This window comes from Carcharodon carcharias, chromosome 15 (assembly GCF_017639515.1).
Source record: "Carcharodon carcharias isolate sCarCar2 chromosome 15, sCarCar2.pri, whole genome shotgun sequence".
Lineage (NCBI taxonomy): Eukaryota > Metazoa > Chordata > Chondrichthyes > Lamniformes > Lamnidae > Carcharodon > Carcharodon carcharias.
This window is the reverse complement of record NC_054481.1, coordinates 1813798-1841099: the sequence shown is the minus strand read 5'-3', so window position 1 is coordinate 1841099 and position 27302 is coordinate 1813798. Positions and strand designations below refer to the sequence as shown.

Genomic DNA, 27302 nt, shown 5'->3' with positions numbered 1-27302 from the left:
CTTCATAACTTAAATGTTTCATCCCAGGCAACATCCTGGTGAATCTCCTCTGCACCCCCTCCAGTGCAATCACATCCTTCCTATAATGTGGCAACCAGAACTGCACACAGTACTCCAGCTGTGGCTTCACCAAGGTTCTATACAACTCCAACATGACCTCCATACTTTTGTTACCTATGCCTCAATTGATAAAGGCAAGTGTCCCCGTATGCCTTTTTCACCACCCCACTAACATGCTGCTGTGCCTTCAGAGATCTATGGATACACACGCCAAGGTCCCTTTGTTCCTCAGAACTTCCTAGTGTCATGTCGTTCATTGAATACTTCCTTGTCAAATTACACCTTCCAAAGTTTATCAACTCACACTCTTCAGGGTTAAATTCCATCTGCCACTTATCTGCCCATTTGACCATCCCGTCTATATCTTCCTGTAGCCCAAGACACTCAACCTCACTGTTAACCACCCGGCCAATCTTTGTGTCATCCGCAAACTTACTAATCCTACCCCCCACATAGTCATCTCTGTCGTTTATATAAATGACAAATAATAGGGGACCCAGCACAGATCCCTGTGATACACCACCGGACACTGGCTTCCAGTCACTAAAGCATCCTTCTGTCATCACCCTCTGTCTCCTACAACTAAGCCAATTTTGAATCCACCTTATCAAATTACCCTGTATCCCATGTGCATTTGCCTTCTTTATAAGTCTCCCATGTGGGACCTTGTCAAAGGCTTTGCTAAAATCCATATAAACTACACCAACTGCACTACCCTCATCTACACACCTGGGCACCTCCTCAAAAAATTCAATCAAATTTGTTAGGCACGACCTCCGTCTGACAAAGCCATGCTGACTATCCCTGATCAAACCTTGCCTCTCCAAGTGGAGTGCCGGCTTTTGTTCCCACTCTGAGCCCTGGCAACTAATTATCTTTCACCATGTGTGCTGCATCAGTCCCATATACCCCTGCCTGCTAAATCATGGTATCTATCTCTACCATTTTGCTGCACATCACTGGCTTAATGGAACATAATGCGAATACATCAGTGATACTGAAGGAAATAGAGACGCAGTAGAACAATAATTATATATTTATCACAAGAAGAAAATTGTGTGAGCACCATACAGAGAGAAAGCGGAAGCAAATATAGACAAGGTGGGGGAGGGGAATGCAAAAATGAAGGTTTGGGAATGAAGCAGAGAGACTTATTTTGTAAAAACAAGCATAGTCTAGTTGCCAACATCTAATTCCAATTTTTCCAACGATAATTTAAAATGAATGTCTACGGTGGTTTCTGGTTTTGGCATTAAAAAGTTACATTAATTATTTGCCTCAGGTGTTTGAATAATGCCAAAACTTTAATTTTCTCTACAGTTGTTTCATTCTTGTATATGATTAATGCAGCAATTAATTTGAAATGTTGGCCATGAGGAATAGGACAATATACGCAAAGATTATTAATTTATACTCCAATGGATTTCCAACAGCATTAGTCAGATTAATGCAATCCTTAATTGTCATTGCTACTGTCTAAAATTTCTATTCTATCATATTAAAAGCTTTGTTCATACTTTATCTGTTAGATCAAATTTGGACAGTAAATTTCTTGTCAAAGTAATTGATTATTTACACTTTTCTTGAAACCGAAACAGGAATTTTAAAGATTTCCTTTACCAAGTATTGCATGATGGGAGATCAGAATGCTCAAAATGATTCAGTTCTTTCAAGTTATTACATTCTCATGAAAGTTTTAAACTTTTGGGACTCATAAACTAATTCATTAAATAAAATGGCCCTTTGCCCTGCTGAATTTTGCAAAGTTCATTACTATCAGCTGCCAACTGTTGGCTTATGCAATGTCCTGGAGGACAAAAAGATAGCCCTGTATGATGAGCATTCTTGTCCTAAGCTTGAAACAACATCACCATGTCCAAGTTCAGCCATCTGAGGTAATTGGGCCATGTGCCTTACCATTATTATCAATTTGCTGGAGGCATGCGGGGTGGGAGGTAGAAAGGGACAGAATTACTGCTATATGATTCGGTGAAGAGATTGCATGGTCTGACATAAGAACTTGGAGCTGAGTGAGCTGGTCAACAGCAGATTCTAGCTTTACAAGAACTGATTCCTCTGGAGAATGTCCTACAGCTAGCTCCAAGAGCAGCAGAAAGAGGAGGATCGACATTGTGTTTAGTGAAGATTGTCCAAATATGATCAATGGGATGTTTGTCTCATTGGATTTGCATCGTGTTGAAATCCGGACATATTAGACTGTCTCCTACTCTAATTCATTCTTTCCCTGGATATAAAAACTTTTTTTCTATCTCCCATTGTTATTCTTCTTTTCTTCTGTCAGACTTTTCAAACTCAAATTTGAAATAACTTAATCGCTACTTTTTGATTTAGCTCATTTCATCTTTGCTGGCGTCCGGTATTATGACCTGTTGTCCTTCACCTAGAACTTTCAAAAGAAAATCTTAATGGAAAAAAGGCAGTTAGGAGACAACCACATTGCTGTGGGTCTGCATTCACATTTATACCAGACCAGATAAGGGCGGAGGATTTCCTTCCCTAAAGGCCCTCAGTGAGTCACATGGGCTTTTAACAAATATCAATAGGGGAGGCGATGGTGTAGTGGTATTGTCTCTGGATTAGGAATCCAGAGTCCCTGGATTTGAATCCTGCCCCAGCAGATGGTGGAATTTGAATTCAATAAAAATCTGGAATTAAAATGATGACCATGAATCCATTGTTGTAAAAACAATAATGTTCAATGATGCCCTTTAGGGAAGGAAATCTGCAGTCCTTAGCTGGTCTGGCCTCTCCAGACCCATAGCATGTGGTTGACTCTTAAAATGTCTTCTAAAATGGTCTAACAAGCCACTCAGTTGTAATAAACCTCCAAAAAAAGGAATGAAACCGGACGGAGCACCTGGCATCGATCGAGGCACTGCGAAACGACAATGGCAATCCCAGCCCTGTCAACCCTGCACAGTCCTCCCTACTAACATCTGGGGGCTAGTCCCAAAACTGGGAGAGATGTCTCAAGGAATCATACCTTGCTGATAATGTCCCAGACACCACCATCACCATCCCTGGGTATGTCCTGTACCACCGGCAGACAGGATCAGCACAGGTGGCGGCACAGTGGCATAGATTCGGGAGGGAGTTGCCCTGGGAGTCCTCAACATCGACTTTGGATCCCATGACATCTCATGGCATCAGATCAAACATGGGCAAGAAGATCTGCTGATTACCACGTACCGCCCTCCCTCAGCTGATGAATCAGTGCTCCTCCATGTTGAGCATCACTGGGAGGAGGCACTGAGGATGGCAGAGGTGCAGAATGTACTCTGGGTGGGGGACTTCAATGTCCATCACCAAGAGTGGCTCGGTAGCACCATGACTGGCCGAGTTGGCTGAGTCCTAATGGACATAGCTGCTAGACTGCGATGTGGCAGGTGGTGAGCGAACCAACAAAAACATACTTGACCTCATCCTTACCAACCTGCCTGTCGCAGGTGCATCTGTCCATGACACTATCAGTAGGAGCGACCACCTCACAGTCCTTGTGGAGACGAACTCCTGCCTTCACATTGAGGATACCGTCCATCGTGTTGTGTGGCATTACCGCTGTGCTAAGTGGGATAGATTTCAAACATATTTAGCAACTCAAGACTGGGCATCCATGAGGCGCTGTACTCGAATTGTACTCGAACACAATCTGTTACCTCATGGCCCGGCATATCCTCCACTTTAACATTACCATCAAGCTAGGGGATCAACCCTGGTTCAATGAAGAGTGCAGGAGGGCATGCCAGGAACAGCACCAGGCATGCTTAAAAATGAGGTGTCAACCTGGTGAAGCTATATCACAGGACTACTTGCGTGCAAAATAGCATAAGCAGCAAGTGATAGGGCTAAGCGATTAAACAACCAATGGATCAGATCTAAGCTCTGGAGTCCTGCCACATCCAGTTGTGAATGGTGGTGGACAATTAAACAACTCACTGGAGGAGGAGGCTCCACAAATATCCCCATCCTCAATGATGGAGGCGCCCTGCACATCAGTGCAAAAGATAAGGCTGAAGCATTTGCTACAATCTTCAGCCAGAAGAGCCGAGTGGACGATCCATCTCGGCCTCCTCCGGAGGTCCCCAGCATCACAGGTGCCAGTCTTCAGCCAATTCGATTCACTCTACGTGATATCAAGAAAAGGCTGAAGGCACTGGATACTGCAAAGGCTATGGGCCCTGACAATATTCCAGCAATAGTACTGAAGACTTGTGCTCCAGAACTTGCTGTGCCCCGGTCAAGCTGTTCCAATACAGTTACAACACTGGCATCTACTCGGCTATGTGGAAGATTGCCCAGGTAAGTCCTGTACACGAAAAGCGGGACAAATCCAACCCAGCCAATTACTACCTCATTAGTCTACTCTCCATCATTAGTAAAATAAAGGAAGGGGTCATCAACAGTGCTATCAAGTGGCACCTGCTCACTGACACTCAGTTTGGGTTCCGCCAGGGCCGCTCAGCTCCTGATCTCATTACAGCCAAACAGCTCAAACATGGAGAAAAGAGCTGAACTCCCGAGGTGAGGTGAGAGTGACTGCCCTTAACACCAAGGCCTCATTTGACCGAGTGTGGTATCAAGGAGCCCCAGCAAAACTGGAGTCAATGGGAATCAGGGGGAAAACTCTCCACTGATTGGATCATACCTAGCACAAAGGAAGATGGTTGTGGTATTGGAGGTCAGTCATCTCAGCTCCAGGACCTCACCGCAGGAGTTCCTCAAGGTAGTGTCCTTGGTCAAACCATCTTCAGCTGCTTCATCAATGACCTTCCTTCTATCATAAGGTCAGAAGTGGGGATGTTCACTGATGATTGCATAATGTTCAGCACCATTCACAACTCCTCAGATATTGAAGCAGTCCAAGTCCAAATGCAGCAAGACCTTGACAATATCCAGCCTTGGGCTGACAAGTGGCAAGTAACATTCGCGCCACACAAGTGCCAGGCAATGACCATCTCCAACAAGAGAGTATCCAACCATCGCCCCTTGATTTTCCACGGCATTACCATCACTGAATCTCCACTATCAACCTCCTGGGGGGGTTACCATTGACCAGAAACTGAACTTGACTAGCCATATAAATACTGTGGCTACAAGAGCAGGTCAGAGGCTAGGAATCCTGTGACAAGTAACCCACCTCCTGACTCCCCAAAGCCTGTCCACCATCTACAAGGCACAAGTCAGGAGTGTGATGGAATACTCCCCACTTGCCTAGATGAGTGCAGCTCCCACAGCACTCAAGAAGCTTGACACTGTCCAGGACAAAGCAGCCTGCTTGATTGGCACCACATCCACAAATATTCACTCCCTCCACAGCCAACACATAGTAGCCGCAGTGTGTATCATCTACAAGATGCACTGCAGGAATTCACCAGGCTCCTTTGACAGCACCTTCCAAACCCAGGACTACTACCATCTAGAAGGACAAAGGCAGCAGATAGATAGGAACACCACCACCTGGAAGTTCACTTCCAAGTCACTCACCACCCTGACTTGGAAATATATCGCCGTTCCTTCACTGTCGCTGGGTCAAAATCCTGGAACTCCTTTCATAACAGCACTGTGGGTGTACCTACACTACATGGACTGCACTGGTTCAAGAAGGCAGCTCACCACCACCTTCTCAAGAGCAATTAGGGATGGACAATAAATGCTGGCCCAGCCAGCGAAGCCCACATCCTGTGAATGAACTAAGAAAATAATAATCGTTTCATCTTCAACATTACTGAGAAATTTCAATTCCAGACTTATTAATTGAATTTTAATTCCACCAGCTGCTATGGGATTTGAACCCATGCCCCCCTGAACATTAGCCTGGGCCTCTGTATTACTAGTGTATTGACATTACCACCACATTACCATCTCCATATGTAGTTTTTATGAAATGTCTCACAAACATCAACGAGATAAATGGGTGGACTTGAGATACAGATTCACCATGGTCTCATTGAATGGTAGAAGAGCCTCAAGGTGCTGAATGGCACATAGGAACAAGAGTAAGCCAATCGTGGGATATTTTTCATCCAACTTTAAATTGATTTCAAATTGTGTCTGACTTTTAATTTAAATGCTAAAATAGGGCTGAAATAAGAATATTTATGAAAATGGGAATACAATACGTATGAATGCAATATAAAAACAAAATACTGTAGATGCTGGAAATCTGAAATATCATAAGTCCTGGATCCAGAGGAAGAAGAAGGGGAGTTGGAGGTGTAAAAGTATAGGCCTGGGCTGTGATGTGCTTTTACAAAATATTTACAGTGCCACCCAACAGCTCCATGCTATTGTTTATAGACTGCCAACCTTTCCCCCCAACCTTCTTCAACAACTCTTCAACATAGCCCGTTCTTCCTCTGGATCCAGGACTTATGATATAATAATTTAAAAAATCCTTTTCAAGATCATAGACTTAGAATGTCCATGCAAATATTCTGATGACATAATTGTACACAATCATTATTTAGCTTCTCCTTAAATGCATGACTGCTCCTTATGGTAATGAGTTCCATATTTTAAACACTCTTTGGGTAAAGAAGTTTCTCCTGGCTTTATTGCTGACTATGTTATATTTATGACCCTTTGTTCTGGTCTTACCCTCTTCTCTACCTCTGCCCTATCAAACGCTTTCACAGCTTTTAGGATCTCCCTCAGATCTCCTTTTCTAGAGAGAAGATGCCAACCTGCACTCTGTTGACATACCATCCTAGTAAATTACTTTTGCACCTTCTTCAGTGCCTCTATTTCTGTTTTATAAAATGAAGACCTGAAGTCTGGACAATACCCCAAACGTGGTCTAATCAAGGTTCCATACAAGTTTAACATATTTTCTCTGCTTTTCAATTTTATCTCTCTAGAAACAAACCCCAGTGCTCTTTTAGCTTTTTTTAATGACCTTATTCATCTGCTTCGCTCCATTGTGATTTGTGTACATGTGCATCCAGATCTCTCTGATCCTAAGGCCCATTTAGACATTTATTTTTCAAAGAGTATTTATGACCTCCTTATTCTTGCGATCCAATTTGTCTATATTCTTATTTATCTATATTGAAGTTAATTTGCCAATTACATGCTCATTCTGCAAGTTTATTAATGTCTTCCTTTTGGTCACAGTCTTGCACTGTATTAACTACACCACCCTTTCCCAATCCTCCATTTTAGTAGATTTGGATTGGTGGTTTAAGAGTTTGGGAGTGGTAGCTAAGAGGAATGGAGCGTAGCTAAGGTATATAAATGCTGGGGGGAGTGTCTGTGTATTAGAATAATGGAGGAAGTTTTTCATTTGGGAGTGGCATTGAGTTTTGGCTGTGATGGGAAGTTGGTGTTAGCGTGGGAACAGTAGGTGATGACAGTTGGGAGAATTGGGTGTGGATGGTGGACGTTTCAGCAATGGGATGGAAGTCCCCAGGGAGAAGGAACAGTGGGAAGGTTTACAGGGTACCAGTAAGAAAGGTACTATAGTTTAATTTGTGTAAATTGGCTTATTAGATCTTTAAAGTATTTAATACATTTTTACCATGGTGCTAAATGCACGATCCACCGTTAAATAATGGTGAACCAAATTCTGGCCTCCAGTCAAGAGTATAAAAACTGAAACAATTTTTGTATGTGCTTATGAGAAATGGCATCACTGGCTAGGTCAGCATTTATTGTCCAAAGCCTAATTGCCCTTGAGAAAGTGGTGGTGAACTGCCTTCTTGAACTGCGGCAGTTCTTGTGGTGTAGGGATGCTCTACAGGGAGGGAGTTCCAGAGTTCTGACCCAGTGATAATGAATGAATGGCGACAAATTTCCAAGTCAGGATGATGGGTGACTTGAAGTGAAACTTGCTTGTGCCTCCTGCTTTTGCTCTTCTGGATGGTAGAGGTTGTTGTATTTGGGAGCTGTCGCAGGAGCATTGACGAGTTGTTGCATTGAATCTTGTAGATGGTATACACTGTTGCCACTGTGCACCAATGGTGGAGTGAGAGAATATTTAAGGTGGTGATGGAGTGCCAAAAAAGCTGGTTTCTTTGTCCTGGATAGTGTGAATTTGTTGAGTGTTATTGGAGCTACACTCAATCAGGCAAGTGGCGTGTATTCCATCACATTCCTAACTTGTGCCTTTTAGATGGTGGACAGACTTTGGGGAGTCAGCAAGTGAGTTACTCACTGCAGATGCCCAGTCTCTGACCTTTTAGCCACAGTTAAGGTACAGTTAGGTTTCTGGACCATGGTAACCTCAGGATGTTGCAGGTGGGGGAGGATTCAGTGATTGGCTAATTGCACGTTTCATTAGCAAACCCAAAGTTTGAATTGCACTGTGGTAATACTGAGTTAGAAGAGTGAAAGAAATGGGCTGTGGGGGAGAACAGAAGGGCAGATTGCGAAGGTAATTTTTTAAGATGGCTCTGAGGCAAAGGGGATGTGGAGAACTGTTGTGCTTGTATTGGAAACAGCTGGGAGGACTCACTTGAGACAAGTATAATGCATGAAAAGTTAACTGATAGCATAATGGAACAATGTTACATAAATTGTGTCCTAATGTAGATTGGCAATGTGCTCTTTACGCAGCTACCTTGAAGTCGTTATTTTTCTTATACAATGATGTTTTCAAGGCCAACTGAACAATGAAAACATCCCGAGTTGGTGTGGGAGGATTTCATTTTAAAGATATTTACGTGAAGTTTTTCAAATTGACAGATGAATTCCAGTGTGTTTCAAATGGAGCTGTTATATAAAAGGGGCTCTATGCCATATCTATACTTTACATATGGAACAAGAAAGGCTTACCCACCTGAAGAAATTGCTGATTTCCATTTACTCTGCAATGGTAACAAAAACCTTGGGACAGACTTTCCCTGCAGACTTTTGTATCCTGCCTTCAGGCTCAAATGTTCATCACAGGCCAGCACGGTGTGGGAAGCAGTGAATACGCTTTTCTCTAGAGTGTCCAACTAAAAGTGGCCAGAGGATGGACTTGTAGAGTAAAAGGTTAACATCAGGAGCATACATGCTGGTGTAATAATGATGTCAGATCACATGACTGAGAAGTAAGAGTATTCTGGAAGGAGGAGAAGACCTGTAGAGGTCCAAACGCATAAATACTTGCTGTAAATAAAGAGTAATGGTTTTGAGAAACTTCAGACTTGAGCAGTAGGCTTTGGGAGAATAGACAATCCCCAAAACCCCCGTCTAGACCCCAACCACACAACAAAACATGGTGGCAGCGAGCAAAAGACCCAGAAACCTTAAAAAGAAGCTACAGGGTTGGTAAGGAAAGAGATCCTTGAAAGAAGGACAAAAGAAAAAAAAAAGACTCACCAAGTTGTCAGAGCACTTTGGGAGCAACAGATGTAAGTTGAGGCACAGACCCAGAGACCGGACAGCAGTGAGCACAAGACTGAAGCAACAAGCAGCAGTACAGAAGCAGGACAATTCCAGGGCTTAACAGAAGATGGAATCCACACTACCAATCCCCAAACCATTTCAGATTGCAGTAGGCTGCCAACAGGCCCAGAACTGGGACAATTGGAGAAAAAGATTCACAAGGTACAGAACTGCTTCAGGGTTATGCAAAGAAAAAAAAAATCAGAAAAAGTAAGTTAGTACAGTACTTTATACAATAGGATCCATCGCTGATGACCTGATGGCAAAGCAGGGGTTGATGAAATTTCAACTTTTTATGAAGAAATTCCTGCAAGCTTTTGACTCTTATTTCAGCATCCATTGGAACTTAATACTAGAGAGGGCTCAATTTAATAAAAGAAAGCCAAGCCCAGATGAGAGCATGGATTTGTCCATCAACGTTTTCTATAGGCTGGCAAGCGACTGCAATTATGGAACCTCAAAGGTTGAGCTGATTCACGACAGAATCGTAGTTGGAGTTCTAGACGAAGCAGCATCAGATCTCTTACAGACAAGAGAGAATTTAACATTAGTAAAAGCAATGCAGATTGCGAAGCACTCAGGAAGTCAGGAAACAGAATCGAGCATTTGTTTGCAGACAAGGAGAGGTCCTATATAGAAGATCAAGTGAGACCATTCACTTTGTTGGCCATGAAAGAGAAAGTATGCCAAAGCCTAAGCCTGCCAAAATGGGGAAATGCAAGCCAATCACCATTTTGAAATGTCTTTGATGTGGCAAGAACAACAGCAGAAGCAAGAAGAATGTCCAGCTGGTGATGCAGAGTGTTGCAAATGTGGACAGCGAGGCCATTTCTAAACTGTCTCTCAGAAATGCTGATAACCTGTAAAAAAAAATAGCAGAAATTTTGAAAACAGAGCCACATACAAGAAGTGGAAGAACCACAAGCAAAGGAACTAACCTTCTTGGGGGAAGTAAATGATACTGAAAACAATTATTGGAGCATTAAAATCAAAGTGGATGGGCACCTCGTAGAGTTTAAACTGGACACAGGGGCACAGATTTCTGTTTTATCAGACAAAGTCAAATGGCTCAGATTACATTGGAAACCTCATCTATCAAATTACATGGCTCTGGTGGGACAAATTTAAAAGTCGAAGGCCAAATCATGGCTAAGCTAAAATATAAAGGCTGAGAAATCCTTCAACCTCACTATGTCTTTCAATATCAAGAGTGCTCTCTACTAAAGTGGATAAAGTTACTGATAAGAACTGTAGCAGTACATTTCGAAATGAATTTCCAAAATTGTTTACAGGCCTAGGGAAGTTAAAGACCGAGTACGATGTCACCCTACGAACTGATGCTGAACCAGTTTGCCTCTTCTCACTGAGGAAAGTCCCTCACCCACTCGTGGACAAAATCAAGGGTGAAATTGAAAAGATGCTGTAGCAAGAGTTTATCTCATCGGTCATCATGCCAACAAAATGGTTTTCTGGAATGGTTACGGTCTCAAAGCCAAACAAATCTGAAGGAACCTGAGTAGATTCAATTCAACTAAACAAATCAGTGGAACATGAGACAAAAACAGAAAATGCTGGAAAAACTCAGTAGGTCTAACAGCATCTGTGGAGAGAAAAACAGAGTTAGTGTTTCGAGTTTGTATGACTCTTCTTCAGAGCTTCTTCTTCAGAGTCATCCGCAGTGGGACGTGAGATCCACCCAATGCCCTCAAAAGATAAGAGCCTCGCCAAACTAGCTAAAAGTATTTTATTTACCAAATTGGATGTGAACAGTGAATTTAGGCAGTTGCCTCTGGACAATGAACCCAGATTGCTGACCACCCTTCAGTAATTATTGTTTCAATTGATTGCCCATTGGAATAGCGGCCGCTCTAGATATTTTCTAGAGGATTATGTCTTGCAGAGTCAGTGCAATCCTGAGAATCTTACAGGACGCAGGCCTAACATTGAATGAAAAATTTGCCAAACCTAGGTCACATAGTACAGGCCACTGGAATCACAGTTGATCCACAAAAACAAAAGTGATCAGAGAATTTTTATAATCCAGAAATACAATTGAGTTTCAAAAAGTCCTCGGAATGGTCAACCAGGTAGGCAAGTTCATACCAAATTTAGCAGAGGTCAATGAGCCCTTGGGACAGCTGTTGAGACAGGGTCAACAGTGGAGCTGGAACATGGACCAGCAAAATGCTTTTGAAAGGATTAAATAACTTTTAATCTCCTCTGAAATCTTGGCACATTACAACCCAGAATTACCAACCATTGTAGCAGCAGATCTGGGGGCAGTTTTATTTCAAGTGCAGAGTGACGGTATGTGTACACCAGTCTATGCCTCTAGGTCACTAACAGAAACGGAATAACAATAGAAAAAGAAGCATTAGCAGCAACATGGGCATGCAAAAAATTTTAGACTATGTTATGGATTTCGGACCATGAGCCACTCATCACCTTCCTGAATGAGAAAGAAATTGTGAAGATGCCACCCAGAATCCTGAGGTTCAGACTAAGATTGATGGGATATGATTCTATTACAGAGTATGTGCAAGGGAAGTATAAAATGATGGCAGATGCACTGTCACGAATATCATCAGAAGGGATCAAACAAGAGGATTTACACTTCTTCGAGGAGTGTGAAACATATATATCCTGAAACGCTCAGCACTTACCAGCTGCTGTAAAAAAATAGCAGGAAATAAAGCAAGCCCAGCAATGAGATGAAGAATGCCTCCAAGTCTGAGAAAATTATCTGGAAAGATGATCAACCTATATACCCACTAATCTGATACTATGGCAGTACTTTGAACACCGAGAGCACCTCATAGTCATTGACAACTTACTAGTCTTCAATGAGGGAATGGCTATATGAGAGCACTTCAACTTGATATTCTTCAAAGACTTCACCAAGGTGATCTTGGAATAGCAAAATGTTGTGCAAGAACAGAGCAATCATCTGATGGCCAGGCATTACTCGCTCTATAGAATAAATTATTTCTAACTGTTTTACTTGTGCTGTAAACAGACAAGATCAAAAAGAACCACTATTACCGTCTACTTTTCCATCAAGCCTGCGGGAGCACCTGGGAATGGACTTATATGAATTTAGGGGGATAACCTTCCCTATTGTCATTGATTAATATTCACGGTGGATTGAATCAAACAGATTGCATAGTAGAAGCAGGAGAAGCAGTCATCCAATCCGTCAAGAGAATTTATGCAACACATGGCATTTGGGATATTGTGGTTTCCGACAACGGGCTACAATTTGCTTTTTTTCATATGTTCATGGGATGTGAGTGTCGCTGGCTAGGCCAGCATTTATTGCCCATCCCTAATTGCTCTTGAGAAGGAGATTGTGAGCTGCCTTCTGCTGCAGTCCATATGGTGTAGGTACACCCACAGTGCTGTTAGGAAGGGAGCTCCAGGATTTTGACCTAGCGACGGTGAAGAAATGACAATATATTTCCAAGTCAGGTGGCTTATAAAGAACAAAGAACAGGCCCTTCGGCCCTCCAAGCCTGCGCCGATTATATTGTCTGTCAAACTAAAACATTTTGCACTTCCGGGGTCCGTATCCCTCAATTCCCATCCTATTCATGTATTTGTCAAGCTGCCTCTTAAACACCACTATCGTACCTGCTTCTACCACCTCTTCTGGCAGCGAATTCCAGACACTCACTACCCTCTGTGTAAAAAACTTGCCCCACACATCTCTAAAGTTTTCTCCTCTCACCTTAAATCTATGTCCCCTAGTAATTGATTCTTTCACTCTGGAAAAAAGCTTCTGACTATCTACTCTGTCCATGCCACTCATAATTTTGTAAACTTCTATCAAGTCGCCCCTCAATCTCTGTCGCTCTAGTGAGAACAATCCGAGTTTCTCCAATCTCTCCTCATAGCTAATAACCTCCAGACCAGGCAGCATCCTGGTAAACCTCCTCTGCACCCTCTCCAACGCCTCCATATCCTTCTGGTAATGTGGCGACCAGAATTGCACACAATATTCCAAGTATGGCCTAACCAAGGTTCTATACAGCTACAGCATGACTTCCCAGCTTTTATACTCAATACCCCTGCCGATGAAGGCAAGCATGCCATATGCCTTCCTGACTACCTTATCCACCTGCGTTGCCACTTTCAGTGACCTGTGGACCTGTACACCCAGATCCCTCTGCCCGTCAATGCACTTAAGGGTTCTGCTATTTACTGTATAATTCCTACCTGTATTAGACCTTCCAAAATGCATTACCTCACATTTGTCCAGATTAACCTCTATCTGCCATTTCTCCACCCAAGTCAACAAATCCCATTGTATCCTTTGACAATCCTCTTCACTATTTGCAACTCCTCCAACCTTAGTGTCGTCTGCAAACTTACTAATTAGCCCAGTTACATTTTCTGCCAAATCATTTATGTAGACTACAAACAGCAAAGATCCCAGCACTGATCCCTGCAGAACACCAGTAGTTACAGCTTTCCATTCAGAAAAGCACCCTTCCACTGCTACCATCTGTCTTCTATGACCAAGCCAATTCTGTATCCATCTTGCCAGCTCACCTTTGATCCTGTGCGACTTTGCCTTCTGTACCAGTCTGCAATGAGGGAACTTGTCAAGGGTCTTACTGAAATCCATGTAGATAACATCCACTGCCCTTCCATTGTCGATCATCTTTGTCACTTCCTCGAAAAACTCGATCAAATTAGTGAGACACGACCTCCCCTTCACAAAACCATGCTGCCTCTCACTAATACGCCCATTTGCTTCCAAATGGTAATAAATCCTGTCACGAAGAATCTTCTCCAATAATATCCCTACCACTGATAAAAGGCTCACCGGCCTGTAATTTCCTGGATTATCCCTGCTACCCTTCTTAAACAATGGAACAACATTGGCCATTCTCCAGTCCTCTGGGACCTCACCTGTAGCCAGTGAGGATACAAAGATTTCTGTCAAGGCCCCAGCAATCTCCTCCCTTGCCTCCCTCAGTACTCTGGGGTAGATCCCATCTGGCCCTGGGGACTTATCCACCTTAATATTCTTCAAGACACCTAACACCTCCTCTTTTTTGATCTCAACATGATCCAGGCTATCTACACACTCTTGCCTAGACAAATCGACCGCTAAGTCCTTCTCTTTGGTGAATACTGATGAGAAGTACTCATTTACTACCTCTCCCATTTCTTCTGGCTCCACACACAGATTCCCACCTCTGTCCCTGAGTGGGCCTATCCTTTCCCTGGCTACCCTCTTGCTTTTTACATGTGTATAAAATGCCTTGGGATTTTCCTTAATCCTGGTTGCCAGTGACTTTTCATGACCCCTTTTGGAGAGGAACTTCCAGTTGATGGCGTTTCCATGTATCTACTGCTCTTGTCCTTCTGGATGGTAGTGGTCATGGGTTTGGAGGGTGCTGCCTAAGGAGCGCTTTGGTGAATTCCTGCAGTGCATCTTGTAGATGGTACACACTGCTGCCACTGTGCATTGGAGCTGAGTGAGTGAATGTTTGTGGATGGTGTGCTAATCAGCAAATAGCTATGAGCTATCCATAATTTTGCAAACAAAAATGGTTTCGTTCATATCACCAGTTCACCTCGCTAGCCTCAAGCGAATGGAGAAGCTGAGAGAGGGGTACGGACCGTCAAAGATTTATTGAAGAAAATAAAAACCTTAATTTAGGTCTTTCAAGTTATCGAACCTCACCATTACAAAATGGTTTCTTACCATCAGAGTTACTAATTGGCAGAAGATTGCGAACACAACTTCCATCTCTAGAACTAAGAGTCAGACCCTATATCATCACGAACAACCCCAAGGGGGTGTGAGGAACTTTAATCACAGGCACAAAGTACGTGAGTTACCAGTGCTGAAACCTGGGGAGAGAGTGTGGGTCCATGATCAACAGAAGGAAGGCACATTCATTGAAAAAACTCCACAACCAAGATCTTACAGGATTGAGACAGATCAGAGTATCGTAAGGAGAAACCGCAGAGTGTTAATATTTTTGGAGAGAAGGCCAATAGAAACTTGGGCTTACTGTTCAGATGAAAGCAAAATACTGTGGATGCTGAAATAAAAATAAAAAATGCTGGAAAAACTCAGCAGATCCGGCAGCATCTGTGAAGAGAGAAACAGAGTTAACAGAGATTACTATTCAGAAGAAGAAAGACTTAATACAAACTCAATGGCCACTCAGGAGAAGAACATTCACATCGAGCCCTGCAATACAGTCTGCAGAGGGTGTCAGATATTGTTATCGCCTGCTGCACCCTGTACAACCTCATGCTACAATGGGGAGAGGAGCTGGCTGAGAAGGAGATACAGGAGCTGGAGGTCTCCTCGGATGAGGAGGACAGGGATGAGGGTGAGGAGGCCCTCCAAGGTGGCGATGACGGGGATGAGGCCCTCGCACAGGCCAAATGAGGCAGTTGTGCTTGTGCGGCCCTCATAGCTGCTAGATTTGTGGAGGATGATGATGGCATGCAGTGAGGAGACACCATAGATCCCCACATTACATCTATGAACGTTAGACTCCAGCCTGGCTTATGGAGGTGCGCATACCCTCTGTGATTTGTGATCAGGGTCATATCATAAAGACACAGCCATGAAACTTTAGAAGCACCTGATCCTTTGTCCACCTTCAGCACCTGACCCCTTCAGGAGCCTCAGCATCAGTGCTCACAGATGCTGAAGAGATTGGGGCTATTAAAGGTGCTGAGAGCACACAGAGAGAATGCCAGAATTCTGTTACTCCTGCTCAGTACATTCTGGCAGCAATGATGAACACTGTCGAGGCGCAGGCATCAGTAATGTTTCCAGGGAGTGTGAGGCTGGCCCATCACTTTGGTCTGAAGGCTGCACAGACACAGGGAAGAGGCTCTGGACTGAGACACCTGCCTTTATCGTATGCAGAAAGGTTTCACATCTGAGTGACATGAACACTGCTCATCAGAACAAGGAGTTATAGGCAGGGAGACATTCTGGGGAGTTTATTGACAATAGTGAATAGTATGTACAAGTGATTAACACCCGTGTCCAGGCTGTGCAACTATCTCTTAACATTCCTAACCCTGCCGCTACGTTGGGGTGCTCTCCGGACATAAACAGCGGAGGTGGAGGCAGTCTGCTGACTGCGACGCCCTGTCTGTGATGACCTTGGTGGGCGTCATCTGAAGGGCTAAGACCTGGAGAACCCTGGCCTGCTTTTGCGGTCCTGCTCTGTGGCACTGGCACCCTCCTCGGCCTGTGGAGCTGGAGCTGCTGAGGTCACAGGAAGAGGGGATTCGGATGGGCCGGACACTGCCGGAGTCATCTGGATGGATGGCCCTAGGGGGGTCACCTGCTGAACCTCCTCCCTTTGGGTGACTCCATGAAGAGAGGGGGTAGCAGTGAGATTGAACTGCCCTGCACCCCTCTTGCATACACACTGTTGGAGGCCAACTATGGCATCAGTGATGGAGTTGAGCCCGCACAGCAGTGCAGGAGCGATGTCCTGGACCAAGGTCTCCATGGTGGCCACCATCCTACCATTGTGGACCTCGGTGCGTTGGGATACTGGCACTATCACCTCAGAGTGAAGGCAGATGGAGTCCTCCATCGTACCTTACAATCTGAGGAGTGCAGCATACATCTCTTGCTGGTGTTCCTGAGCTTGCCTTTGCAGCTCCAGCAACTGTGACATGACCGAGTCCAGAGGCTCATCATCTGACTCGGACTCAACAAAGGTCTGGCCTCCAGCAGTCCTCTGAGTGCCGGACACCTGGGAAGTCCCTGCTGCTGCCTGCTGTGGATCAGACAGTGCGATACGCTCACCAGTGTGTGATCCTGAGGCTATTCTAGAGCTAGGTCCCATCAAGGTGTGTGTCTCTGCGCTGGTGGAGGGTGTGGGTGAGTGCTGTGATGGGACTTCAAGGAGGGTGTCTTCAGATTGCACTTCAGAGCTTTCTTCAGAGCTTGATCGGAGGCCCTGGGTCATGGACCCCATCGGCTAATTCTCGGATGTGCCTGCGGAAGCAAGGAGAGATAATTAGTGCATGACAGTGGCCTGTGAAACAGGACACATCACTCACAGCATGGTTGTCTGAGGGATGTTGCACTGCTGGACCCTCACTTGGTAGAGCAGCGATGACTTCACCGTCAGCACAGGGGAACGGCTTAGATCATCGCTGGCCAACTAGATGGCTGTTTTAAAAGTCCATGAGGACCTTTACTCAAGCATTCCCCCACCAGTCTGCGACCTCTGCCTGTTGTTGTGTGCCAGCTTGTCCTGCATGAATAGAGATGAAGAGAGTGTAAGCAGGATGCCTGCCAGGCCAGATGATAAGTATGGCTGTCATGTGCGGGTGGCGAGCGGTGCCATGGACGGGATGAGGACAATGTCAGTGTGTATGAGAGAATGATTGGTGATGTCCCTTGAACTGGCAGTGAGTGAGATCTTTGTAATTATGTGATGGGTTAGTGAGTGTGTGAGTTGAGAATGTGAGGAGAGTGACTTATCCTGGCGGAAAGGAGGAGATCATTCATCCTCTTCCGGCACCGAGTGGCTGTCCTCCTTTGAAGAGCAATGGCACTGACCACAGCTGCCACCGCCTCCCAAGCCTGGTTGGTCATGCCACTGCCCATCCTGCAGCCAGAGGGGTGTAGTGGGCCTCCATGGCATCCAAAAGGCGTTCCAGTGATGCATCACTAAATCTGGGGGCTGCTGTCCTTTTGCCTTTTGTGGACATCTTCCCTGCAGCAGTTGTGGGCTGGGAGCACTGAGATGTATGCATGGCGCTGGACTTTAAATTTGGCGCCTGGTGTGGTGAAGCGGTGAGGTGATGGCTTGACGGGCGAATGATAGCCCGCCCGCCATGGAAATGGTGTGTTTCCCACGAATGCACAACTAATATGGTGGGTTTTGGACAATACAGCGTGAAAACCTGCCATTACGGCTGGTGGGTGAAATGCCGCTTTACCTGCTCACTACCACACTTAGTGCAAATCTGGGACGATTCCACCCAGTGTTCTAGATTCCCTGACCAATGGAAATAATCTCTCAGTATCTACCCTATTAAGCCCCTTCAGAATTTTATGGATTGCAATGAAATTGCCTTTTAATTCCAGAGAATTTAAGCCCAGTATACTCAGCCTCTCATCATAGAACACCCCCCTCGTCCCAGGGACCAATTTAGTGAAGCTCCACTGTACTGCCTCCAGTGCAAGCATATCCTTTTTTAAATGTGAAGACCAAATCTGCACACAGTACTCCAGAAGTGGTATCACCAAAACCCTGTACAACTGTAGCAAAACTTCTTTATTCTTCTACTCCAATAAAGGCCAACATGCCATTTTTCTTAAAATAAAAGCAAAATACTCTGGATGCTGGAAATCTGAAACAAAAATAGAAAATGCTGGAAAAACTCTGAATTTTTCCAGCATTTTCTGTTTTTGATGCCATTTACCTTCCTAATTGCTTGCTGCACCTGCGTGCTAACTTTCTGAAGAGGAGTCATACAGACTAGAAACGTTAACTCTGTTTCCCTCTCCACAGATGCTGTCAAACCTGCTGAGCTTTTCAGCCTTTTCTGTTTCTGTTTCAGATTTCCAACATTCGCAATATTTTGCTTTTATGCTAACTTTCTGCGTTCTTTGTACAAGCACACCCAAGTCTCTTTGAACATCAACACGTTACTTCCCCATCCAAATTAAGTGCCCGCTAGCAGATAATTAGAACAGTCTGTTTCCCGACTGTGTATAAGTAGTGTGCACCTGGCGAGCTTCAGTTCACCAACGACTTCGAGACATGTAGACAAAGACGAATCACTGCCCGCCCCGCCATGAGATTGGACGAGCTCCACGCTGATGTATAATTAATGAGCTGAAAAGTGGAAGATCTGGCACGAAATTCTACCCTGCCTTCCAGTGGGAATTATGCCGACTTTGCTACCTGCCACTGCATTTAGTTTCATAGAATGGAAACTTTTCAATCAGTGAAAATAGTTTTTCAAAGCTATTTCCACCAGATGTTGGATGAGGCTAAGGTTGACTGTAGCTGCTTTTTCTTGCTTGTGGAAACCTGATTCTTTAGGGAAATTCTCTGACAAAGCTGATAGCATCCAGGGTGTGCTTATGTTACTACTCCTCCCCGCAAGCTGTATAAAACAAATAAGGTTTCCCTCATTTCAGAAGGATTTTAATTTTTGGTCTTAATTTTTCAGATTAATTAGCACGGCCCCCACCAACCCCCTCAGTAGTGTAGTTTTACTGTGAGCCTCCCCTTGTCATGAATAATTCTATTGACATATGTGATGCGCATATTGGAATTGTATGTTCCTGGCTTAATTAGAATATAAAGTAGTATGACCTACACTATAATGAATCCTAACCTTTCTTAATAAAGTAGGCACTGTTGCACATTGACAACTATAAGCATCCCTGATTGGTAATTGTCAGCAACAGCTCAAGTTAAAATGCCTACAAGGTGCAGTAATTTATAATTTCAATGTCCTAATTGTCATATCAGTTTTTAATCAAAAATAGAGGTTATGGGTGAGAATAACATACTGAAAAACCTTGGGCACTGGAATTGCCTCCAGAAAAGCTACAGCATGTGTCTGAAGAAATTCATGTGTAACATCACAATCCTAGTTGAATATTTTCTTCTATGTTTATTCAAACAACCATTGTGTATTTTCTACAGCACCAGGATGATTTGTAGAAAATTATTCAAGCCTATATTTTTAAAAATTTCATTCTTGCAATGTGGGCGTCGCTGGTGAGTCCAGCATTTATTGTCCATCCCTATTTGCTCTTGAGAAGGTGCTGGTGAGCTGCCTTCTTGCATCACTGTGGTGTAGGTACATCCACAGTGCTGTTAGGGAGAGATTTACAGGATTTTGACCCAGCAGGGCACTTAATTTGGAGGGGGAAGTAAGTGTGAAGGAACTGACCCAGCGACACTGAAGAATGGTGATATATTTCCAAGTCAGGATGATCAGTGACTTGGAGGGGAACTTCCAGGTAGTGGTGTTCCCATGTGTCTGCTGCCCTTGCCCTTCTAGATGGTAGCGGTCATGGGCTTGGAATGTGCTGTCTAAGGAGCTTTGGTGAGTTCCTGTAGTGCATTTTTTAGATGGTAAACACTGCTACCACTGTGCGTCAGTAGTGGAGGGAGTGAATGTTTGTGGATGGGGTGTCAATCAAGTGGGCTGCTTTGTCCTGGATGGTGTCAAGCTTCTTGAGTGTTGTTGGAGCTGCACTCATCCAGGCAAGTGGGGAGTATTCCATCACACTCCTGACTTGTGCCTTATAGATGGTGGACAGGCTTTGGGGAATCAGAAGGTGAGTTACTCTCCAAAGGGTTCCCAGTCTCTGACTTGCTCTTGTAGCCACAGTATTTTTATGGCTAGTCCAGTTCAGTTTCTGATCAATGAAACCCTAAGATGTTGATAGTGGGGGATTCAGTGATGGTAATGCCGTTGAATTTCAAGGGGTGATGGTTAGATCCTCTCTTCTTGGAAGGAAGATAGCCCTGCAGTATGTGTTTGGGTACTGTTTTAAAGTATTTTGGGAGATCCAGATTATCAGACAGTTGGGTATAATCTTGTCCACTTATAATCAAGGTTCCAAAGAGCCCCGAAAGCCAGAAAGTCACCATCCATGAGTTAGCCATTGGTGCTCATCAGAAGATGATAAAACCCCCTTCTTTTGATAAGGATAAGCCCAGCAATGACAGACCAATCAGTTTAACTTCAGTGTTGGGGAAACTTCTAGAAACAATTATTTGGGATAGAATTAATAGTCACATGAAAAATGTGGGTTGATTGAGAAGAGCCAGCATGGATTTCTTTCCGTGTTTAACTAACTTGCTGGAGTTTTTTGAAGAGGTAACAGAGAGGGCTGATGAAGGTGATGCTGTTGATGTGGTGTACATGTACTTCCCCAAGGCAATCAATACAGTGCTGCACAATAGAAATGTAAGAATAGTTATAGCTCATGGAATAAAAGGGGCAGCAGCAAAGTGGATACAAAATTGGCTGAGTAATAGAAAACAGCGAGTAATGTTTAATAGATATTTTACAGGTTGGAGGAAGGTTTGTAGTGGAGTTCCCAGGGGTCAGTATTGGGACCCTTGCTTTTCCTGCTATACATTAATGATCTAGATCTTGGTGTGCAGGAGACAATTTCAAAGTTTGCAGACGATACAAAACTTGGAACATTGTAAACTGTGAGGAGGACAGTATAGAACTTCAAAAGGACATTGACACATTGGTGGAGTGGACAGATAGGTGGCAGATGAAGTTCAATGTGGAGAAGCGGGAGATGATTAATTTTGGTAAGAAGAACATGGAGAGACAATATAAAATAAGGGGCAAATTCTAAATGGTGTGCAGGACCTGGGAAACCTGGTATGCATAAGTCATTAAAGGTGACAGGACAGATGGAGAGAGCGGTTAATAAAGCATACAGTATCCTGGGCTTTATTAATAATGGGAATAGAGTATAAGAGCAAGGAGGTTATGCTGAACTTGTATAGGACACTAGTTAAACATCAGCTGGAGTATTGTGTACAGTTCTGGGCACCACACTTTAAGAAGGATGTGAATGCATTGGAGAGAATGCAGAGGAGGTTTACAGGAAGGTTCCAGGGATGAGAAACTTCAGTTATGAAGAGAAATTGAAGAGGTTGGGACTGTTCTCTTTGGAGGGGAGAAGACTAAGAGGAGATTTGACAGATAGAAGTGTTCAAAATCATGAGGGGGCTGGATAGTGTAGATATGGAGAAACTATTCCCACTCGTAAATGGATCAAAAACGAGAGGTCGCAGGTTTAAAATGATTTGCAAAAGAAGCAAGTGTGATGTGAGAAAAAACTTATTCACATAGCGAGTGGGTTTGGGTCTGGAATGCAGTGCCTGCAATTGTGATGGAGGCAGGTTCAATTGAGGCATTCAAGAAGGCATTAGATGATTATTTAAATAGAAACAATATGCAGGGTTATGGAGAAAAGGCAGGAGAATGGAACTGAGTCATAATGCTCATTCGGAGAGCTGGTGCAGACACAATAGACCAAATGGCCTCCTTCTGCTCCGTAAGAATTTTGTGATTCTGTGATAACTTGAGTGTCAAAACATAAACCCTTGAGCCAACAATTCTTCAGCTGTAGTGGATGTGACAGCTGAAATGTTGTCCTTGGTCAGGTGCACTGTTCAGCATTATTAAATTTTACGATTTGAGAGCAGCTGTAGGAGGGGTGTCTGATGCATTCTTTTGAAAGGCCTGAAACATGGTAGTCTATGAATCTTTGGGGAGTCCTATAGTTTTAATGCCAGTAAATTAACATCTTAGGAATGCTGCATGTCAGGAACACTTTGCATTTTTGGTATCCATTATGATGAAGCAAATAGGAGGAACTCCTTTTGTTCATCCTCCAAGGCAAAGGTGACATATTTTCATCATCTGGGGTGCTTGCTCAGATTCCAGAGGGTACGTAGGTGACTGCTAAAGTTGATCTGTGCTCCGAAGATTTTCCTGCTAATTGTACAGGATACTGCTGATGATTGAGTTTTGGACAAGTTGCTGGCTCAGGATTTCCTCTGCTTGTGTTTCTGTCTCTGCTTCTGATATGTGCTTGCTTTTGAAGGAAGCTGCACCATTTTTTATTTTGTTGCGCCAGTGCGGGGATCCTGAGTGAGCCTCTCGCAGAACATCAAGTCAATATCAAAAGCCATAAGGGAAGCCTTCAGAATGTCCTTGTAGCACTTTGACTGCCATGAGAGTGCACCCCATACTCGAGGCATGTATGATCAGCCCAACTGATGGAAGAGCTCCTCATTTAAAAGGAGAACCTTTCCTAGCGCAATTGATTGTGCAGAAGTTAAACAAATGTATTATTTTTCAACTGATGTTGCCAACCACACTACACTGTAATAGGAGCAGGTCATTCTCTCTCATGCCACCTGAGGCAAGTGACTCAATGGTGGTACAAATACCAAGATACCGAGCACCAATATGCAAATAAATGTGAACTAGGATGATGCACAGGGTCATCAGCATTCATTATTAATGTGGCATTCAGGGTGGATTTGCACAAAGTGCAGTCACTGGGGGGGTGGGTGGGGGGGGGTGGTGGGGGGGGGAGGGGGGTAAAAGGATGTTTTACCCCGGCCACAATGGTGGTTTTTGCGCCATATCGTCCATTTCCCACCTCATTAATTATGCAGGCACGGAAAACACACTGTCTCGCTGGTGTGCAGCCTCTGAACCACCCTCCATGCTGTTACCTCACTGTTTCCTCACTCTGGGCGCCATATCTAAACAGCAGCAACCCACACAGTTCTCAATGCTTGCAGCCCACGACTGCTCCTGTGAAGGCATGACCCTGAAAGCCAAGAAGAGATCAGTGACCCCTCTGGGAATGTCTTTCGGAGGCACCACCACGATGTCCTCTACCCCCGTTTTGGCCACAGCAACCTCATCACTCCGGCTTGGGAGGCGGTGGCAGGTGGCAGTAGTGATCAGTGCCAATGCTGCACAGAAGAGGTTGGCCACTCAATGCAGAAAGAGGATGAATAATTTCATCCGTGCCACCAGGGTAAGGCAACCATCTCATCACTCTAAACTCACAAACCCATCACACATTCACTGGCATCTCACTCACTGCCAGCTCAAGGGACATCACCACTCACTCTCTCACACACACCCTCACATCGCCATCTGGCCTCATGTCCTCTGGAGGCTGCCTCCTCAGCCCTCACCATCTTAAGGCCGCTCACACAGATCAACATGTGTCCCCACACACACCCTGGGATACCCCCCTTCCCCAGTCCAGTCCTCATCCTGCAGCCTCTTCCCTTGCCTGAGGCCACTTCTCCCCCTTCCCCAAGCAAGCCCCAGCCCTGCAGCCATTGAAAAGTTACTCCTGCCTTATGGCTGGTCTGGTGGGTAGAGACCTGCCCGTGAGCCCCCCTAACAGTGATGTGGTGCTGCCTGCGAAGCCTGGCGCTGATGATTGTGAGTGCTGCCTGAAGCAAGGTGGCAAACAAGACTCGAAGTCCCAAGTGAAGTGCAGCTTGCCAGGTGTACATCACTTGGGTACAATAGTGAAACACACCGACGTACCTGCATGATCCAGTATGGGGGGATAATTCCAGTGAACAGGGCTTATAATTATACTCAGATGAATTAAAACGATGAAGCCGATGTCTGGCGGCTGGAAATGCGGTCCGTCACTGACGGGTGGAGCGGATGATTGCAAACTCGTTTCATGACGTTGTGAAACCGATTTTCAGCCTTCCTGCCATATTGTCCGCTCATGTCCATAATGATGCCCTACGCCAAAGGTGGGAGGGGAGGAATTCTGACCTCAAGAGACCTTGCCATCGATCCAGTGGGATTCCTGTTGGATCAAAATATCCAGCCCAGAAAGTGTTTTGGTTTGGAGATCAGCGTCAATGTATGTTTTTAAATTAATTCTTGGGATGTGGGCAGCCCTGACACAAGGCCAGGATTCATTGCCCAGCCATAGTTACAATTGAGAAGGTGATAATGAGCCTTCCTAAACCAGGGTGTTGTACGACTTGGATCTGCTGCTTTTAACCTTTTTAGGTGGTGGAATTTCAAGCAAAATGTTACATTAAAATGCTAATCTTAAAGCTGTTATCAATTTTCTGCATTTTCTATTTTTGTTTCAGATTTTCAACTTTGTTCACTGAACATGATGATAATTAATGCAATTAACATTTTACAATTATGTGTTATAATGGACTGAAATTGGAACACCTAATTCATATAGTAATTATTAAATTCTTGAATATGTTTCAGAATTATTTGTATTTATAAATTCAAAGCTTCCATTAAATAAAATATGTTAAAGAAATACCCCTTCTCGGTGCTTTTACAGAATTTGAAGCAATCAGTTCTAATTTTTTAGAGGATTCAAGACCGGATACAGCATCTGTGTCTACTGAAGTATCTCAGTATGATCCCAGCAAACATTCACCAGTTTTTTATGGTCATATGGTAGCAAAGGTAATTCTAAAATATATACTTTATTTATTGGTACAATCAAATGGTAAATTGCAATTTAGTTTATGTAGCCATCAAAAGTGCTTGCAGAAATTACAAAGGACACAACAAAATGTAAAATAAAATTACAATAAATGTTATGAAGCAGGAATGGAACTTTCTTTATTAAAACCAAATTTAACAGCAAGCTTCTTGTAATTTTAATTATTCTTATGGGTTTCCTCCAGTGCTTGTGAAATTGCAGGAATTGTTTATTAAAGCTTTGATTAAAATTAATGAAACTATTAAGACAAAATAATTGTTATTCACTGGGATTATACCTCCTAAGTATTTGTTGTATGAACAATATACTTCTGTTAAATTTAAAGTAAATGACTTGATCTTCTGTGAGATTGCTTATGGGCAAATTTTAATATTTGTATATTTACTATATTATACTATAGTTCCCAGTACTTACACCATCCCCACCTTATTCAACCATTGTCTTTAATGAGCAAATGGAGTTGACTATTTGTCAAACCATAGGTATCAATGACAAAGGTGCTGCTTAAAGCATATTAAATGCAGCTACTATTTCAGGCAATTGAATCATAGAATGGTTACAGCACAGGAGAACATTCAGCCCATAGCTCTACAATTTTTCATTTATCTTCAGCTGCTCACCCAGCTCCCTGTTGAAAACATTGGGGCTCAGTCTCAGAATAAGGGGCCAATAATTTAGGACTGAGATGAGGACATATTCCTCCACTCAAAGAGTTGTGAATCTTTGGAATTCTCTACCCCAGAGGGTTGTGGATGCGCCATTGTTGAATACATTTAAGACTGGGATAGACAGATTTTTGATCTCTCAGGGAACCAAGGGACCTGGGGAATGGGCAGGAAGGTGGAGTTGAATCGCAAGATCAGCCGCGATCATATTGAATGGCTGAGCAAGCTCGACGGGCCAAATTTCTTATGTTTTAAGCCACAATTGAATCTTCCTCTGCGACCTTGTCAGGCAGTGAGTCTAGATCCTAATCATTCTCCGCATAGAAAAAAATGTTCTCTCATCTCAACTTTGGTTCTTTTGCTGATCAATAAATCTGTGTTCTCTGGTTCTCAACCAGTCCACCAATGGGAACAATTTTTTCTATCTACTCTGTCCAGACCCCTCATGATTTTGAACTTCTCTATCAAATCTCCTCTCAACCTCCACCCTCTCTAAAGAAAACAGGCCCATCTTCTCCAGTCTATCCTTGTAACTGAAGTTCCTCATTCCTGGAACTATTCTCTCAAGTCTTTTCTACACCTTTCTGCACTCTAAAATCTTCACATCCTCCCTAAAGTGCAGTGCCCAGAATTGAACATAGTTCTCCAATTTAGGCCAAATCAGTGTTCTATAATGGTTCATCATAATTTCCGTGTTTTTGTACTTGATGCCTCAATTTATACCTTTGTAACCACTTTCTCGGCCTGCTCTGACACATCAATCCCCAGGTCTGTCTGTTTCTGCGCTCCTTTTAGAATTATATCCTTTATTTTAGCTTTTCCTCATTGTTCCCATAAATGTCCCAAGGTGTTTCACAAGAGTGATAGAGCAAAACTTGACACTGAGGCACATAAGGTTATATTAGGGTAAATGACCAAAAGCTTAGTCAAAAAGGTAGGCCGGAATTTTCCAGCCCCTCAGCCGGTGGGATTTTCCGGTCCCGCCAATGTGAACGGAGATTTCAGTGGTGGTGGTGGTGGTGGGTGGGTGGGTTGGGGGGGGGGTGTGGGGGGGCGAGTGGCCTACTCCTGCTCCTAATTCATACGTTTGTGCTGTCCTGACATCCGCAGGAGTGGAGACAGCCTGTGCAATGGTTGACCCTGTT

General features: G+C 43.9%; 1 protein-coding gene across 1 annotated transcript in view; it reads left to right on the top strand.

Moving 5' to 3' along the window:
- The window catches only part of iqck (IQ motif containing K), a 163379-nt gene that overhangs the window by 10855 nt on the left and 125222 nt on the right, over positions 1-27302 (top strand). Inside the window, exon 2 of the mRNA XM_041206229.1 lies at positions 25325-25452. Within this exon, the coding sequence (XP_041062163.1) occupies positions 25325-25452 (128 nt within the window). The remainder of the gene's footprint in view (positions 1-25324; positions 25453-27302) is intronic.